Source organism: Moschus berezovskii, chromosome 12, assembly GCF_049115385.1.
Source record: "Moschus berezovskii isolate FMDL1 chromosome 12, NW_MosBer_1.0, whole genome shotgun sequence".
In the NCBI taxonomy this organism is placed as follows: Eukaryota; Metazoa; Chordata; class Mammalia; order Artiodactyla; family Moschidae; genus Moschus; species Moschus berezovskii.
The window spans coordinates 73,163,736-73,182,011 of record NC_142471.1 but is presented as its reverse complement, the minus strand read 5'-3'; the positions used below and the strand labels follow the sequence as shown (position 1 = coordinate 73,182,011).

Here is an 18,276-nt window from a genome sequence, read left to right as displayed (position 1 = left end):
ATTTGATACTGAGGGAATGAAGGAAGGGAGGCAGGGGTTAATTGTAAAATAATACATCATTAAATGCTAATTTCTAGGAAACAAATCCAAAGTTTCATTTAAATTCGTAAAAGGGAGAGAGCAGTCTGTAAAGCTAGAGAAGAGACCTCAGTTTTAGTAAGAAGGGCTTGATATATACCAATTATTCACACCCACCAAACAATCCCAGCTTTATTTAAAGTTATGCACACTGAGCATGCTTCCTCTGTCTCATGAAGTCTGACCAGTCACTTTACAGGTTCGTCTCCTACAGCTGTAGGCAGGTCACCCTCCCAATGGAGAAGATGCCACAGCCATGGCCTGACCTTATTAGCTGCAGAGGATATCATGTTGTCATCATGTATCAGGGAAGCAGTCTGAAATTCTGCCTCCCACTCAGCTTATATTCTTATTAGTGGCAACTTACAGGGGGAAAAAAGCCAGTTGTTACTCAGTACACAAATCCAGTTACAGAGTAAGTGAATGTAGCAGTTATGTATTGAATGCCTACTCTATGCAAGGCATATAGCATTTTTAACAGATATTTATTTGTTTTTAATTGATTGATAATTGGTTTATAGTATTGGTTTGATCCCTGTCATACATCAACATGAATTAACCATAGGTGTACATTATGTCCTCTCCCTCTCAAATTTTCCTCACACCTCCCGCCCATTCCCACCCCTCTAGATTATTACAGAGCACCAGTTTCAGTTCCCTGAGTCATACAGCAAATTCCCACTGGCTATTTATAAGGCAAATAGCATTTTAAAAACATGCCCACCTTCCTCATTCAGCTGTCCCAAGTTGAAGCCAAAGATGCGGGAGATGTCCCAGTGCCTTAATGCTGTCTTCCATCCCATCATGCATGTTGATGACTGAATGCCCATGAGAACGAGTCAACTGTATCACCTGAAGAGGCTTTCCTGGGTGCTCTGGCATCATAAATGGACCATTAGAAAAGCCTCTTACACAAAGCACTTAGTGAGACATTCCTTGCTCCTCCCCCAGCCCAGAGTTAGGAAGTCTAACTGCTGTGCCTCCGAATTATAAATGCCGTATCAGCTTACAGCCCCATCTCCACTGAGACCATCCTAATCCAAGCATCATCAGTCCTCCCTTTCCCTACAGTGACAGCTGCTCCTCGTGTCTCTACCTGGCAACTTCATCTCACCACAGCAGCCAATGCAACCTTTTTTTCCCCCCTTAGATCTAACTTCATTGAGTTGAGATATGCATACATAAAAGCATTTTAAGAGTTTAGTGATAAATCTTGACAAATGTATAGTCCCGTGTAACGGCTACCACAGACAAGATACAACATTTTAATCACTCTAAAAATTCTAGACAACCTCTGATTTGCTTTCTTTCATGAGAGATTAGATTGTTCTTCTCTAAAATTTTACATAAAGGTGTCAACTTGAACTTTAAAAATTCAGACCATGTCCCTCCTTTTACTTAACCTTCTAATGACTTTCTAATTCAGATGGAATGAAATTCAGATACTTGACTGTTGCCTGCAAGATTCCGCATGGTCTGGCCCCTGTCCGTTTCTCCTGCCTGGTCTCTGGACTGTCTCTTTCCTTACACATGGCCATGGTGAAGGAGGAGATCACGCCTTTCCATACCATTAGCTCACCGCACTCTTTTAGGTTTTAGGCTCTGTATCTGGCATTATATTATATCTCTTAAAATGTCCTTCTTCTAGGATGACTTTTTCTTGGCATTCAGATCCTTGTTTGAGAACCTTCATCTCAGGAGCTTCCTTGAGCATCCTCTGAAACTGCAATTGGTCCAATGTGTTGTTTTTTTTTTTATTCAGAATCTTTCTCACTCTGAAATCAGCACATGCATCTGTTGATTTGCTAGTATATCTCCTCCCACTCACTGTGAGCTCCACAAGCATAGGGACCATGGTGCTTTTTAAGGTCACTCCAAAGAGTTAGCTCAAGAGCCATACTTGACACATGAAAGTGAAAGTGAAAGTGAAGTCACTCAGTCATGTCCGACTCTTTGCGACCCCGTGGACTGTAGCCTACCAGGCTTCTCTGTCCATGGGATTCTCCAGGCAAGAATACTGGAGTGGGTTACCATTTCCTTCTCCACTTGACACATGGTGGGTGCTTAATACTTGTGTTGTGGAGGATGTTGTCTTTGTTTCAGGCAGACATGCCATGGACAGATGTTTGAGTTTTATATTTGGACTTTAGTGGAAGCCTTTCCTTGCCATTGATAGTCACACTGAAAAATTTGTTACAATAGACACCTTCTGAAGTCCATGTGCACCAGTTGACCCCACAGTTAACAGAATCACTAGGCTCATTAAGACTAAAGGAAAAACCAATGAAGGAGATACAGATATATGGTACCCAAGAGTCTTTTGGCCTTCCTCCCTCTGTAATCCTATTATTAAATCTGTAGTAGTTTAAATCTGAGCTTTAGAAAACAGGCAGTAGAATGAGGAGAAGAAAATGAAAAAAGGAAGAAGAAAAAAACAAAAAAAATTATACAACTCTGCCAAGGCACAGAGTAGGAAAGATCTTTGAGCTTTAGGAGACCCAGACTGTTAAAAACTTCCTTAGGTTTGGGAGCTGGTAGCAGAGAGGAGATAAAAAGAGATTTTAGATTGTGAATACTTGTAAAGTGACTGTGTCACTGGAAACACAGCCTAGTGATTAGAAAAGAGATTTTTTTTTTTTTCCCCAGCAGGGTTGTTGCAAATGTGGAACAAGTTCAGAATTGCAGCCCCAAATGGAATGTTCCTGGTAAAATACATTATATAGAAATAAGACATTCAGGGTAATCTGGGCTGTATTTTTAGGACTTTTAGACTGATTTCCTGGAGTACTCAGCTGGGATTTCTTTCCCCTAAAGACCACATTGTACAATTAGATGGGATGTTATGGATCATGGTCCACCTGACTGCAGAACCTCAGGATTGGGCTCCCCAGAGGCAAAATGTGAGCTGAGCCTGTGACAAATCCTTGGGCCCCGAGGGACAGCCTAGTGTTTCATGGAGAGAAACCGTGCCTTCTTGATGGGTTCAGTTGGCAGCTAAGCTGCAGCTGCCCCAGGAGACTCGACCCTGCTTCCTGCTCCTCTGCACTGGTTGCAACTTTCCATATTCTGCTGAATCTGAGCAGTGCTGAATGCCCTACAGCCAGCCAATTGGCTGGGGGCCACCCTCTTCTTTGTCCCCGACTCCTTACGAAAAGTTCACTGGATCCCATGCTCCAACTCAAGATTAGAAACTGTGCAAGTGTGTGTGTAGGATGTCTTGTGTGTGTAGGATGTCTTGGATCATTTAACCCTTCTCTGCTGGTCACTCACAGTAACAGGAAGATAGCAGTTCATTCGTAGATCAATTGACTTCAACAGACATTCCCTGAACACTTGCAGTCGCCAAAGGATTTGTTGGTAAATTAAGAAATACAAGAATAAGGCCACAGGAAGGTGACTGCAGTCTAGAGGTCTGCGGTATACTTCAAGAGCATGTGAACTCCCTGGATTGGAATGCAAACCTTTGTGTGTACTTCCTTTGTGCACTTTTCTTGGGAAAGAGTCCTCAGTTTGCATCAGAATTGCAAAATCTGTACTTGACCCCAGAAAGATTGAAGACTAAGGACCTGGTTGCTCCTGGTATTGACCAGCTGGTGATACTCCATGCCCTATGCCTATGTGTGGGTCAGAACCACAGGCAGCTTCCAAACACATGTGTTGGTCCCTCCGTTCTTGTAGGTCAGCTCCTAGATCATGGTGATTTCAGTGTACAGTTTTGTAGATTTTTAATGAGGAGTGAAGGGAAATAGATAAAGGTCTTTGGGATAAGCTGTGTTTTAACTCATACTAAATTAGAAATAACTCATGCTGCAGTCCACGGGGTCACAAATTGTTGGACATGACTTGAGCCACTGAACTGAACTGGAAAGATACTCAGTATATGTTCCCTAATGGGAGAAAAGAAGGCAGGATGGCAGAAATGGACAAAGGGCCCCCTGCCTGGGCAAAATGTGCCTAAGAACTAGAACGCCTTGTCTCATGTTTTCCAGGAGTTTGCAGTGATTTGAGAGACATTATAACAATCTCTCTATCAATCTTCGGTGACCTCACTTTAGTAAATATCCCAAACTGTTCAAGCGTAAACGTTTTAAGTTTAAAAAGTGAAGATGATTCACTAAACATCGTTCTTCTGCAATGTGGACTATGTAACTTTCTTGAAAAAAATGGAAAAAAGGGAAAAAAATACCATAGACTATTTTCCTTGTACCAGTTGGGGGCAATCCAGTACTACAAATGTGCAAGTGAGGGAAAAAAAAAGTACACGAAAAAGATCGTTTGTAATGTTGCTGCTGCTGCATGAACTGGTGTCCTTTCTTCCCAAATTAATTTTTCTCAGGCCTCCGAAAGCCATAGCAACAGAGCAGTGCTGAAATGACCAATTGAAAATGCTCTCTTTCTTATGTAATGGCAAGTGCCCTCTCATAAATAATCCTTGGGGCAGGTGGCTTAGTTTCACAGCCTTCCTGACTGCGGGGTGATGAAGCATGTGACCAGTGGCTGACTTAAGATTGCCACCTGGGTGCTGTCTTGGCCAGGGCTATCCTGCTGGCACAAAAGGCCATCCACTAAGCCCCTGTGTCTAAGTATAGTAGTAATCACTTCTTTGAATGCCATGGAGATTCTCACGTTATTCTGGTAATGTGGTTTATAAGAATACCTAAGCCCAGGTACTTCTGGCATTGTTCTGAGTAGAACAGTAAAGTAAGGTCTTTTATGCCCTAACTTGAAAGCATTGCCTGATATTTCAAGTGTTTATTGATTGTCATTTTTAGATTCTATGTGAGGTTTTACAGAAGATGTAAAGTAGTACTTGATGTTTTCTCTTTATTTGTCAAATGGATCTCTTAGGGCAATAAAACTCTGCATACTCGATAACATGATCCAAGATTATGCATGGTGAAATAAGCTGTGGTAAACCAGAGAAAGCAAGATCTGATAGGTTTCAGTTGTCAGGAACATTTTCATGGACACGAGGTTTGACACCTCTGGTTATCCTGTCTCAGCATCTGCCTGAGTGTTGGTCAGCACTTCCCTGGGGCCTCTATAGCATGCAATATCCTTGCTAATCTTCCTCTTGGACAAAAGGCAGCCAAGTTTTGGGGTCTGACTCTTTCTTCTTACAAGGGTGGTCTTCTTTACCCTTATAGAACATTGCAGAGTAAGAATTCCATTTTTGAAAGTTGTACATGAAATTTTCATGCAAAGCCAACCATTTATTATGGTAATCATTCCTTGGGAGTTTACTCACTGTGTTGGCAGTGATGGAAAGACCCTATTGTGATCCATTGTGTCATTTCACCAGTGTTTTGGCTGCTTTTACTTCTGAGTTTCAGTTTTAGTTTGTCATTTACTCTATCCCATCTAAATGTAATCACTGCATTTCTGTCTCTCTCCGAATATCTGCTGGCTGAGACTTACAGAGCAGAATGAAAGTAATAACAGAGGTACATTGGTGATTTCAAAAACTCAAGTCAATAAGATTAGAAAATAATCTTCCTGAGAGATAAAAAGCGACGTGGGTTCAGTTACAAACTTGTCGTTGTTGATGATTCAGTACAAGAATGATTTTAAATGAAATTTGTGTGAGATTTATTATCCTGGTTTTTTTTTTTGAAAACTGTTGATGTCTTCATCTGAAAACTTGATCGAGTTTTGTATGCACAAACACGTCCCTTAAATTTTTGTTTAAGTTGTTGTCACTTGTGTGTTTCATCTACAAGAACTTTTATGTTGAATTACACTGGATCTGATAATACCCTTACACAGACACTATGTCAGTTGTCTGGCGGATGTAAGGACAGTTCCACATGTCATACAGCTTCTTCTACAGAACTGAGACCAAGGCTTCATATGACTAAGAGATGCCAAGTGACTTCTTCAGAGCCCCCCCAGCCTGGCTGTGCTTTTTGTCCAATCTCAAACCCCATTGCTCCTCATTGGTCTTACCCGACTACCTGTTGTATTACAGCTCTACTCTTCTGCTCCTTTTCTCTGTCACTGATATTACTCAGACCTGAAATGTCCTTTATCCCTCTGGAGCATCTCACCCGCAATTCAAATCCTACCCACCTTTGCCTCAGACACCATTTTCTCCTTGAAATTTCCCCTCAACCGAAGTTAAATGTAGGCTCCTATCCCCTAGAATTTCATATTTTGTCTGTACTTATCTCATGGCTGTTAAAATGTATTCTCTTTATGGTAATCAATAGAAAGATCTTAAATTGTATACTCCTTAGTGGCAGAGACCAGACTTTAGTCAGTGTTAAGTCTTTCATAAAACTACACCATGTGTTTTACAGATAAAGTATTAAAATGTTTGTCGAACGGCCAAATAGCAGTTATGTCAGTAGACTAGACTTGAAATGAAAGTGCTCTCTCCTTCATGTTTGGCAGCTGTCTTATACTTGGGCACCAGATATCTGTGGAATGAAATATGGGGGGATGGATGGGTTCATGGATGGGTGGATGGATGGGTGGGTTGGTTGAATGAATGGATAGGAGCTCTGAATCTGAGCTTTAAACAACCGTTTAGATGGTGTGCTTTCATGATCCTCATTTCTCCTGTTCTCAGCCCTATTGCTCCCTACACCTTCACCTTAAGGTCTCTGAGAATCCCTACACGTCAGGGATCATCGCCAGCCGAGACACAGCCCCCAGCATCATAGTGGCTTCAGGTAAGCAGCTTGCCTGGTCTGCTCACTGCTGTAAATTGTATTTATTTTAAGAAGCTAGGTAGCTGTGCTTGGAACTTAATGAGCAAGCTAAAAATATTTTTGAAAGGCACCTAAGCCACTGACCCTGAAGCAACTATGCTGAAAACCCCTGCTCTGATAGAGCGCTTGCAGTCTAAATCCACCTAGGGCAGTGCACACTGCCAGCACAGCCCATCGTTAGCTTTTGCAGAAAGTTCTCTTCACTAATGGTGATGTGCTCTCTCCAGGTAATATAGGTTCTGAGTTGTCAGACAGTGACATCAGCATGTTTGTCTCTTCAGATGCGGGAAACACTTGGAGGCAGGTAAGAAAGTATCCTGGTTAAGTTACTGGCATATAAATGTATTAAAAATTGTCTAGCTTATTTCACTTCTGGGAATTTATTCAGTCACACATAAATCCTAAAGCTTCTCAGTGTGTTTATTCTCAATGTGTTTTTTTTGTTTTATGCATGGCTTACAAAAGTTCTGAGTTCAACAAATATTTATAAAATTTGATTTCTTTGCTTCATAAATGAGCCTTTGCATGCGTGCTCAGTCACTTTCATCATGTCTGACTCTGTGCAACTCTATAGACTGTAGTCTGCCAGGCTCCTCTGTCCATGAGATACTCTAGGCAAGAATACTAGAGTGGGTTTCCATGCCTTTCTCCAGGGGATCTTCCTGACCCAAGGATCAAACCTGGGTCTCTTGCATTGTAGGAGGATTCTTTACCATCTGAGCCACCAGGAAAGTCCTTAAAAAATGACACTTTATCACAGTCTATATGTAAGAAAGTTTATAAGTAACAATGAAACCAAATTAGATATGACTGAATTTTCCCCTTAAAAGAAAGCTGGAATTCTAGAGAGTTTATTGTGTAGGGAACATGAAGCCTGGAAGGGAGATTATCTATCTAATGCCGGGTTGCCTACATAAATTCCTCTTGCCTTGAAGTCAGAATAGAGGAGAACGCAATGATTCAGAAAAAACCGTTACGCAGGTGGTGCTCTGAGATGTTTAAAGCTCATGTGCAGAAGACAGAGTAATAACCATCAGGGCGCATATGTTAGGGAAAGTAGAAATGGAATCACTTTCAACCAGTGTGTTTAGCTTAAATGCTTCCTCTTTCTTCTGAATGAAAATTAGATACTCTTAGCTTATAAAACAGGCGCTTAATGAGGTTTAGCAGTCCTAATAAAATAGGTGCCTAATGCATGGTTGTTACACTTCAATAAATATGTTTTAATAAGCCACTGACATTTAATTATCATACAATAACTAGCACCATAAATTGAAATCTAATGCACAGGTAATCACACAGCAGTGAGAACACTGCGCTTTAAATTTTAGACAGAGATGTCCATGTTACGGTCTAGTTACCATCTCCTAGCTTCACAGATCTGCACTGTGATTCACATGTTTTGAGAAGAGTGGGTCAGGAAAGAAATTTGCTTAAGAAATTCCAGGGGTTTTGATCTTGGAGATATATGTGCTCAGTCACTCAGTTGTGGCCAACTCTTTGCAATCCCATGGACTGTAGCCCTCCAGGCTCCTCTGTCCATGGAATTTGCCAGACAAGAATGTTCAAGTGGGTTGCCGTTTCCTTCTCCATGGATATTTATAGGAACATGCATTATTAAGCTTCCTATGGGCGATAGAGAGCCAGGGTCACATTTTTTTCCTTCTAACATCCCAAACAAAGCAAATAAGTCTCTCCTATTCCCGTGGTCATGTATGGATGTGAGAGTTGGACTGTGAAGAAAGCTGATCGCCGAAGAATTGATGCTTTTGAACTGTGGTGTTGGAGAAGACTCTTGAGAGTCCCTTATACTGCAAGGAGATCCAACCAGTCCATTCTAAAGGAGATCAATCCTGGATGTTCATTGGAGGGACTGATGCTAAAGCTGAAACTGCAATACTTTGGCCACCTCATGCGACGAGTTGACTCACTGGAAAAGACTCTGATGCTGGGAAAGGTTGGGGGCGGGAGGAGAAGGGGACGACCGAGAATGAGATGGCTGGATGGCATCACCGACTCTGTGGACATGAGTCTGAGTGAACTCCGGGAGTTGGTGATGGACAGGGAATCCTGGCGTGCTGTGATTCATGGGGTCGCGGAGAGTCGGACACGACTGAGCGACTGAACTGAACTGAACTGAACTGATAGTCCTGGGATATATCTTGAATGTAAGAAGTAGACAGAGTGGAAACAATGATGTCTATAGTGTAATCACAGGCAAGGCTTATACTAACAGAGTAACTGTGAGAAAACAATATGGATCTTGTATGGAGAGGACTTAGAAATTGTCTCCAGCCAGTCTTCATTTGACCTCAGACCCCTCTCTTCACATACAGAGAGAGACCCAATGACAATGTACCCAAAGGGATGATTTCATTTTGATCAGATTTACTCAATGACTGGCTAGAGAATCCGTGAGTTGAACAGGAACATCTGTCCCCTGTTACACTTGGAAACTTTGAAGTAATTGCATGTGGAAAGGACACTGTCATTCACCCAGTCCTGGCATCGTTCATTATTGTCTGCCTGGTCCTAGGCAAGTCACCACGTCTTTCTAAACATTAGTTTTCTCATCTTTGAAAATGAGAGTATTGGAATATAGTGTCTCCAAGGTTTCTCTGATCTAAAGATGTGACCCAATGTAACAGTTGCACAAATGTCAACAGAATCGTAAATGGAACCCAATGGTGCTCATCACAAAATGACAGGAATAGAAATATGAGTACATAACTCTTGGTTATTATTAAATTTCTCTTGTGGAGCACCTAAAATCATTTTATGGAAGTCCAGTGGTACATGTCACCCACCTGGGGAAGCATTGTTCATAACTGTGTCTCCCCACAGATTTGGGGGAACCCAGTTATGTTGTGGAGAGATTATTTTTCCTCAGATGAAGACTAATTCTCTGAACCCTGGGTGTGGGGGTGGCTGTGTGTGTACTTTTCCTCTTCCAGATCTTTGAAGAAGAGCACAGTGTCTTGTATCTGGATCAAGGTGGAGTCCTGGTTGCTATGAAGCACACATCTCTCCCAATTCGACATCTCTGGTAAAGGCACCTCTTGCCCCTGAATCCTGTACCCAGGACTGGTTCCACACAGCTGAGACCAGTCTAATCAAGCTGACAGACTATAACTGCGCTTGTAGTAAATTGTCATGGTCTTCTGGAATATAACTTATACCTTTGCTTTATTAGAAGAAGCAAGAGGAAAGGAGAGAGAGGGGCAGAAAGAGAAAGGGAGCTTGCTTCTGCCCTTTAGAGAGGGATTATACACGGTTTTGGAGTGTGATAGCTCCCCTCCCCCCCATCAGTACCTCCAGCACCTCACTCTTTCAGTACAATCATGGGTAGAATGGTTGTCAAGGATAATCTCTGAATAGTTTAATTTCTCAGAGCCACCTATCCTGAATATTGTCTCCTGAAGTTTAATATTTGCATTCACTCTGTTCATTCTGCACAGAGATCAGCGGTGCGTGTCACTTCTGCTCTGATCTCATTTGGCCTCATTTTTGCAGGTGGGAGAGGGTGGTGTTCTGAGACTCTCCCTGTAGGTCTTCTATAGATGAACATGCAAGGCCTAACTTCCAGAGGGGTTTTCAATAGATTCCTTTATCTGTGTTTTTGAAAATGGCTCTCTCCACAGGTGAGCTCGTTCAAAGTCAAAAGCTTGATTTTTCCTCCAGCGTTGGTTACTTTGGTGGACCAAAGGGAAAGCTGCAGAAATAAGAGAACCAGAGGCTTAGCCTGAGGGAAGGCATCCCAGAGAAAGGCAGAGGAAAGGAAACATCCTGCATGGCCATCAGAGTTGCAGAGTCCTCTCTTACTTTCAAGAGCCTGTTCTTCTGCACCCAGTCACTCAGTGGGTCAACCAGGATTTGGACCAATGTACGAAGGATACCACTAAGGGCTTGATCACATGGAGGTAGCTGACTCAAGTCCACTGCGGTGGTCTCAGAACGTGACTGTTCGCAGAATCACCTGCAAGGCTTGCTGCTAGACGACAGCAAGGTTTTAGAGAGGGTCACATTGAGATCTAAGACCTAATAAGATATCCAGAGTTAAAAAATTCTATCAGCAACTTATCATCCCTGTTTCATACAGCTCTCCACTGACTGATGTTATAATACATCTGGGCCCCAAATCACTTGGCTAGCTGTATAGCCACCCTCTGATGTAATTAAGAACACTTATTCATATCAAAGGCTCACTTTGACAATGCCCCAGGTACTTCTAAAATATATCCTGTCCTGGTTGGTAGTATCTTTTCTTTGAAAGGATTTTCTTCTGAGATCCGACAACTGTTATTTTTTTTCTGTCATCAGGTTGAGTTTTGATGAAGGGAGATCTTGGAGCAAATACAGTTTCACATCTATTCCCCTTTTTGTGGACGGGGTTCTGGGTGAACCTGGGGAAGAGACTCTCATCATGACGTAAGTGGAAAACCGTGTTGTCTTCTAGTCTTAATAGAAATCCGGAAACGTGTGGTTTTTAGCTGAGCCTGTTTGCCTTGCTGCTGTCAGTTTTAAAGTTGCTAGCAAAGGCAGTGCATCTGACTTCATGATTCCCTAGCAAAGAAGAAAGAACAATGCAGGCATCCATTTTCTTGGCTCTTTGCTAGCTATTAGGAGACCTGTACTGTGGGCTGGCAGCAAAGTGGTACAGCCTATTTCTTCCTATACTGAATGAGCTTAGGGAAATTAGATGTGATTTTTTTTTTTAATAGAAGATAAAGCTATCAATTTAAAATTTTAATAATAAACACGCATGATATACAGAAAATCACAGGCATATAAGAATGATTTCACTTTAAGGCAGAACACAGAGCTTGATCACAACCCCACAAAGGACGTTATTTTTCCCTGGCTCTTTACCTAACCCAATTGTGAGGCATATTAGGGGAGCCATGAGAACAGTCTGTTCTTGTGAAATTACATTTGCGCTTATTCTTGTCTGGAAAGTGATGATCATTAATTTGTGAAAGACTTGATTAATGGCTTGCCTGCCTGTGGGTTTCAAAACATGAGCTTTGAATTTGAAACATGAAACTCTGATTTTTCCTTCTCCTGGAAAATCAGAAGTGGAAAACAGAGAGGGAAGATTTTAAAGCAGTTGATCCTGTTGACAGTGAAAATTTTTAAATCGAAGTGAATAGTTGGTACATTTTCTGATTTTTTTCCTCCTTCTTTTTTCTTTAACAATAGAAAAGAGCAACAAAAATTAATATGCCTCACAGTTATACTTTTGCCCAGTGGGTTAGCGATTTATTCTATAATTTGTCTTTATTCAGTTTTTATATTTACAAAACACAGATGAAAAAAGCTGACTGTAAAGGCTGCCTTGTAGTTTTTATTCATACTGACAATAGGTAATTCAAACACTTCATTAAGTAGCTGAGCTTCTCTGAGTCAGGAAAGTAGAATGAACAGGGTAGGAAGTAGTTATACCTCTTCAGACTTGTTGCCTACTTCTCCTTGGAAATGGTGGGAAGATAAAATAGTATGGAAACCACGGGACCAGGTAGATTAAATGCAAGAGAACCTGGAGGTATAATCTTGGACTGCACAGAAGGCAGGATTTGTGGTTGTTTTCTCATCTTTATTTTTTCTTTCTGGTCAACAGTTCTTGTCGTACAGTATATAGCAGCAGGTTTTTAGTCTAACACCCCTGGGTTCTTACTTTACCAGTTCTTGGTGATTTGTCTTTGGTTTTTGCATGTTAAAACTTTTTGAGCCTCAGGTTACCCACAGGTAAAGTGGAGTCAATAATAGCAACCCTCCTCGGAAATGTTTTGGGGATCAAATAATGCTACCGATCTAAGATGCTTAGCATTGTGCTAACCTCGTAGTAAATATTCAACAAATACTAACTGTGGTTGTAACTGTCAGCATTGCTATTATTGTGAGTATTTGTATCATCTGCAGAGTGTTTGGACACTTCAGTCACCGCTCTGAATGGCAGCTGGTCAAAGTGGACTACAAGTCCATTTTTGATAGACGTTGTGCCGAGGAGGACTACAGACCCTGGCAGCTGCACAGCCAGGTAGGGGGATGTGTGTCCTGGATGGGAGGCATGGAGAGTACTGGGGGAAAGATAGTCATTCAAAGGTAGGAATCAGGGTTCTCTGGGCAAAAAATGTCCATCTGGTGGTTTCTTATGTGTTCTGTGTGCCGTGGCAGTGAACAAACTCAACATTTATAGCTGGTGTGAAGTAATTTATGTTTTTATTGTACTGAGGTATGATGAGATAGCATTCAAATGTGCTTGGCTTAGACTTATGACTCAAAACAAAACACCAACTCAGCACAGAGATCCAAACATAATTTATCTGAGCATGTCATCTGGTTGCAGGGTGTGGGGGCAGGGGTGAGGAAAGGCTCTCCAGTTTTGTCTAGCAATGCAAACAGAGACATAAAATAGCAAAATTAGGCTGGGTGAGGAGTGCCAGGAAAATTCTTCCTCCATACCACTGTGATTCCCTGGGATTAGGTAGTGCTTTGTGCCTCCTTCCAAGGTTCTTGTGTTATAAGGTTGTGGAATTAGTAGGAAAATTTCCTTCATCCTGGCCCCTCTGCTACTCTGCTCATATTGTTGATAGAGTGCTTGGATAAAATCATCTCTCTTTTGATTTCCCAAGGTGGAACTCATTCTGCCAGCCTCTCAAAGGACATAGCTGGGACCCTTGCTTGCAAAGCCCACACTGTATTGAGAGAGTGACACAACATATACTCCAAACCTAGACTGAGTTGTATACTTCTATGTCAATGTGTAGTGTAGCTGGTTGAAGTGAGCTTGCTCAAGAAAGACAGTGTAGGGTAGCTTAGACAAAAGTCGGTCTGGTCCTTTGGACACACACACAGAGCTGGGTTTGACAATGGGAGCTACATCAGCCAGAATCACCCACTTTCCTTGGAGGCTCAATAATGAAAGGGTTGCTATTCACATAGCTGATATTTTCCCCTTTGGAGTGCACGGACATTGTAATATTCAAAGCATTTATTTATTTGAAGAAACACTGAATTTAGTGCTATTGGTTATCTTGTGAAGTGAAAGTCACTCAGTCGTGTCTGACTCTGCAATTCCACGGACTGCATAGTCCATGGAATTCTCCAGGCCAGAGTACTAGAGTGGGTAGCCTTTCCCTTCTCCAGGGGATCTTCCCAACCCAGAGGGATGTAAAATCAGTACAGTAAAATTGTGTGGGCAGAGGCATAACAAACCGAGGCAAAATGGACCTTTATGTTTCTTAGTAATATTCTTCTTTCATATGCACATAAATGATTATGTGCCAATCTTTTATAACAGAAGAAGTCAACTTAATTACCATAGATTTGTTGGCAATACACTGTTACAGGCTGAGTCTTAGTTACCTGTGTGTCCCTCATAGCCGTCTACCCAACACCTTGCTATGTAAGGATTTGCTGAAAACAGAGTTCAGGACATTTTGACACTCTCTTGGTGCTTCTTAGGATTAACTTTCTCATCATGTTCTATAATAGAACTCTAGACATTGAAAAGAAAATGCTGTTAGCACAAAGCAGACTGCCCACGTCCAGATTACCCTAAGATTTGAGACCATTTCCCTGGACTGTCCTAGTGTGGAGTAGGGAAGGTCATGCCTATGGGCCAACAGTGTACGATTCTTGTCTCCTTACAGGGGGAAGCATGCATCATGGGAGCGAAGAGGATATATAAGAAGAGAAAATCCGAGCGGAAATGCATGCAGGGAAAATATGCAGGAGCCATGGAGTCCGAGCCCTGTGTCTGCACAGAGGCTGATTTTGACTGGTGAGCTTGTGCTGTTAGCCCATGTAGTCACTGCATATTTTATACCCATGTGGGCCTTAAACGAAAGTTTAGATTTGAATAGTGATATGCATAGATCCAAGTGATAAACCTCATGTTTGAATTACCATGTGGGGACATCATGGCTTACTGGTTATGTGTGTGTGTGTATACAGAAAAAAACAGGGATTTCTTACGGCTTAAGGAGGACTCAGGAGAGAGCTGGTAATTATCTTCACATATTTGACAGGTCTCAGGACAAAGAGAGAAGCCAGATCCACCCTAAGTCTCTGTTGACTGCAATACTTAAACAATAAGTGGATGTTTCAGGGAGTAAATATATGTGTGTTCAAGATAAAAATCTTTCTGGAATCTAGGGTTCCTGGTAGTGAAATTATGGTCATTTAGGGCAGTGCATTTTCTATACCTGGAGGTTTTCAATTAGTGGCTAGCTGACTATTGCTTATGAAAGCCATGGACTATTTTTCTGAATTCAGTGCAAGGATGGAGTCACTGGCATTGCCATCCATGGCTTTATGAACCTAGCAGTAGGAGAGTATTAACCTAGTTTAAACTGGAAAAGGAGTGCAACATGTAGATGTTAAATATTCTCAGAGTGCCACAACATGCTTTTTGGAGCTTTAGTTAAGCAGAAAACTAGCTTGCGGGGCCAGTGATGTGCTTGCTTTATTCTAGTTTTGACTGTCAGATGAGGTTGAAAGATGATTGAAGATGAGTAGGTGGTAACCAATGCTCTTGATCATGTCCGTCCCATTTTCGGTCTCTTTTTTTCCCTCCTCCTTTTAAAAATGTATTTATATGTTTTTGGTTTAGAGAAAGCAGTTGCTAAATGTGTATGTCCGTGTTGAATGATTGAACTTAACCAGCGTAAGAAACAAAGACATTTACTTAAAAGTAGTTGAGTAGCAATCATCAGTCACATGTCTGATCATCAGAATATCAGTGATTGGGCCGAGATACTGTGTACGTGCATGTAACATTACTTCGAAAAAGGAAGCATCTCTCGTGGTAGACCTCTAGGAGCATTCTCTGAATAAATAGTACTGGCCAGTCCTGGCACATTGGCTGCCAGTACTCAGACCTATAACCCAAGGCCATTCCTGTCTTTTTGGTAGAGAAGCAAGCCAAGAGGCAGTTCTGTCTCTCTCTGGGCTCTGCTGGAGGCAGACAGAGCTTCAGTTACACTGGGACTCACAAGGAATTCTGCTGGGGCCTCCCCAGCTCTGACTTTCCTTTAGTCAGCGCAACACTGTTACAATGAGAAAAGTATTTCATCTCTGTCCTACCTTTCAGGACTGACATCCTGAACTACACTCACAGGGAGAACTTGCGTGGAATGTTTGTCATTCATCACGTGCCTCTTTCTGAAATCTGGCTGCTTCGCCTTTATTCACTCTGTTCAAGGAGGATCCATGCGGGGAGTTAACTTTTTATCTTATAGCTTTGACTTCGGCCTTCCCAAACAGTGATTTTTTGGCAAAGGTGGTTGTCCCTGAATGTTCTCTCTCAGTTTGGCTCTCCCCTGGACATCCCTCTGCTAGATGACCTTGCCTGTGATTTGTCATTTCCTGAAATGAACACAGGATGTCCTGAAGGCAGAGTCCCGGAAGTCCTTCTACCCATGCTGTGTTGCACCAGAATCAAACCCAGCTGGTATGGGCAGAATTCGGAGAACCAACTGCCTGGTGACAGGCCCCTGAGCAAGCCTAGTTCTTCTTTCCCAACCTTTGTGTGCCAGCATCTCACCTCCATCACACAGATGGGCCAGTTCATGCCTGCACTTTGTCTGTGCATGAGGAGGTGCAATGTGTTGCCATTCTCTGTGCCCAGCTTCATCTTTCAGAAGCCAAGAAAGTCAACTCAGAGGCTCCTGGAGGCAAAAATGCAAGGAGGCTGAGAGAAAACTCTTTGTTTTCAAACTAGAGAAAATTTAAACCAATTGGTGGCATTAACTTAATAGGACAGAGTTCTCCTTTGGGGGGAATGCTCGCAACACTCCCAAAGTACATTGCCTTTCCTACTGTGACTTTGAAGCAGATGGCTTGTGCACAGAGAGACCTGGCTCAGCTCTCCTTGGTAGATCCAAATGTCTTGGAAGAGCACCCCAAAGATAGCACTAGTAATGAGGATTATGCCACGTATGGATGCCTTAGGTTTTTCAATGCAGTTGACAGAGAGGACTGGGCTTCCACCATTATGGCTTTCTCGGGGCCCAACCACAATCACTATTGTGTCTCCCCCTGATGAGAACAGCTTCTATGCCCCTGGCTGAAAGGTGTTTAATGGGAATTACTGGGCACTGAGCTTTCATCTCTATACATGTGTCTCTGTGGCTTCCAAGTTAGCATTTCTCAAAATGGATTCTGTAGAATGTTTTCTTGGGTAATTGATATAGAAAGAAAGATTCCTTTGGAAAGGCATTGATTTAGTGAATGCCTGGTTTGTTTCTTTTTTCACTAATTGACCAGGGTGGAAGTTGGCTGTGGACTGACTTAAATTGTTCTCAGTAACGTTGCCACCTACTGAATGGTTTCTCTCATTTTTTTCCCCAACAGTGACTATGGTTATGAAAGACACAGCAATGGCCAGTGCCTGCCAGCCTTTTGGTTCAATCCATCCTCTCTGTCGAAGGACTGCAGCTTGGGGCAGAGTTACCTCAATAGTACTGGGTGAGTGCCTGCAGCATTGGCCTGAGGAGGTCATCTGCTGCTGCTTTTCAGCATGTGATAAACTTTTAGAATCACTTCTGATCAAAGACCAGGTCTGTTTCATTATAGCACCAGTTTATTAACTTTCATTCATTTTAATCAGCACAAATTTGCATTAATAGTGCAAATTTCACCTGAGAATAAGATTCCAGTTGCAAACAAAGAAACAAAACAGGTTACTTGGATGAAGATAGCAATGATGATAATATACAGATTGCTTCATTTTTTTTGATCCCTTATTTCACAACTATTTAATTACATGATGCTACCTTTTACCTTGCAGCATCTCTGTGTGGAAGGTCAAACAAATATTTCCCATGGGCATTTCCTGCTTTATAGATGTGGAAACTAGAGGCGGAAAAGAAGCTCACTGACTTTTCAAGAGTATGCTGGTGTTAGCAGGAATGTGTTCCATTTTCTCTCTATCCAGTCTTGACACATTGAATATATGCATTCTGATCTTTATAAATCTGGAATCAGATTTGAAAATTTTGTGTTGAATGATATGTGCTGTGGGGTTTATCCAATATTATTTAAGAAATACCATAAAAAGGAAAACCATGTGGTGACTTTCCCAAAATTGTAACTGATATTTATAGACTTGGGAAACTACTGTGTGGAACTTATTTGGAATCTAATTCACTCAATCTATCTAAAGACATTTTTGAGCCATTTGGGAAACTAAATATGGTCCGGTGACTAGTGAGGTATTCATCAGGATTTTCCAAAGATATGCTTTTCTATCTCCAATCGGAGATATATATGTGTATATAAAGAGAATTTTTGAAAGGACTGGGAGCTATGGAGGTGGGCAAGTTCAAATCCTGATATCTGTAGGGGGAGTTGGCAAGCTGGAGACCCAGGAAGTTAGACGGTTCGTTTCTAGGCACAGTCAGTACTGATGGTGAACCAGGGAAGCTAGTAGTATAGTTCCTGTCTGAAGACCAGCAAGGTCAAAACTGATGTTTCCATCTAA

General features: G+C 41.9%; 1 protein-coding gene across 1 annotated transcript in view; it reads left to right on the top strand.

The window, feature by feature from the left end:
* The window catches only part of SORCS1 (sortilin related VPS10 domain containing receptor 1), a 158,848-nt gene that overhangs the window by 43,660 nt on the left and 96,912 nt on the right, over positions 1 to 18,276 (top strand). The window contains exons 6-12 of the mRNA XM_055424696.2: positions 6,650 to 6,752; positions 7,019 to 7,095; positions 9,746 to 9,837; positions 11,112 to 11,219; positions 12,711 to 12,828; positions 14,444 to 14,574; positions 17,148 to 17,261. Of these exons, the coding sequence (XP_055280671.2) occupies positions 6,650 to 6,752; positions 7,019 to 7,095; positions 9,746 to 9,837; positions 11,112 to 11,219; positions 12,711 to 12,828; positions 14,444 to 14,574; positions 17,148 to 17,261 (743 nt within the window). The remainder of the gene's footprint in view (positions 1 to 6,649; positions 6,753 to 7,018; positions 7,096 to 9,745; positions 9,838 to 11,111; positions 11,220 to 12,710; positions 12,829 to 14,443; positions 14,575 to 17,147; positions 17,262 to 18,276) is intronic.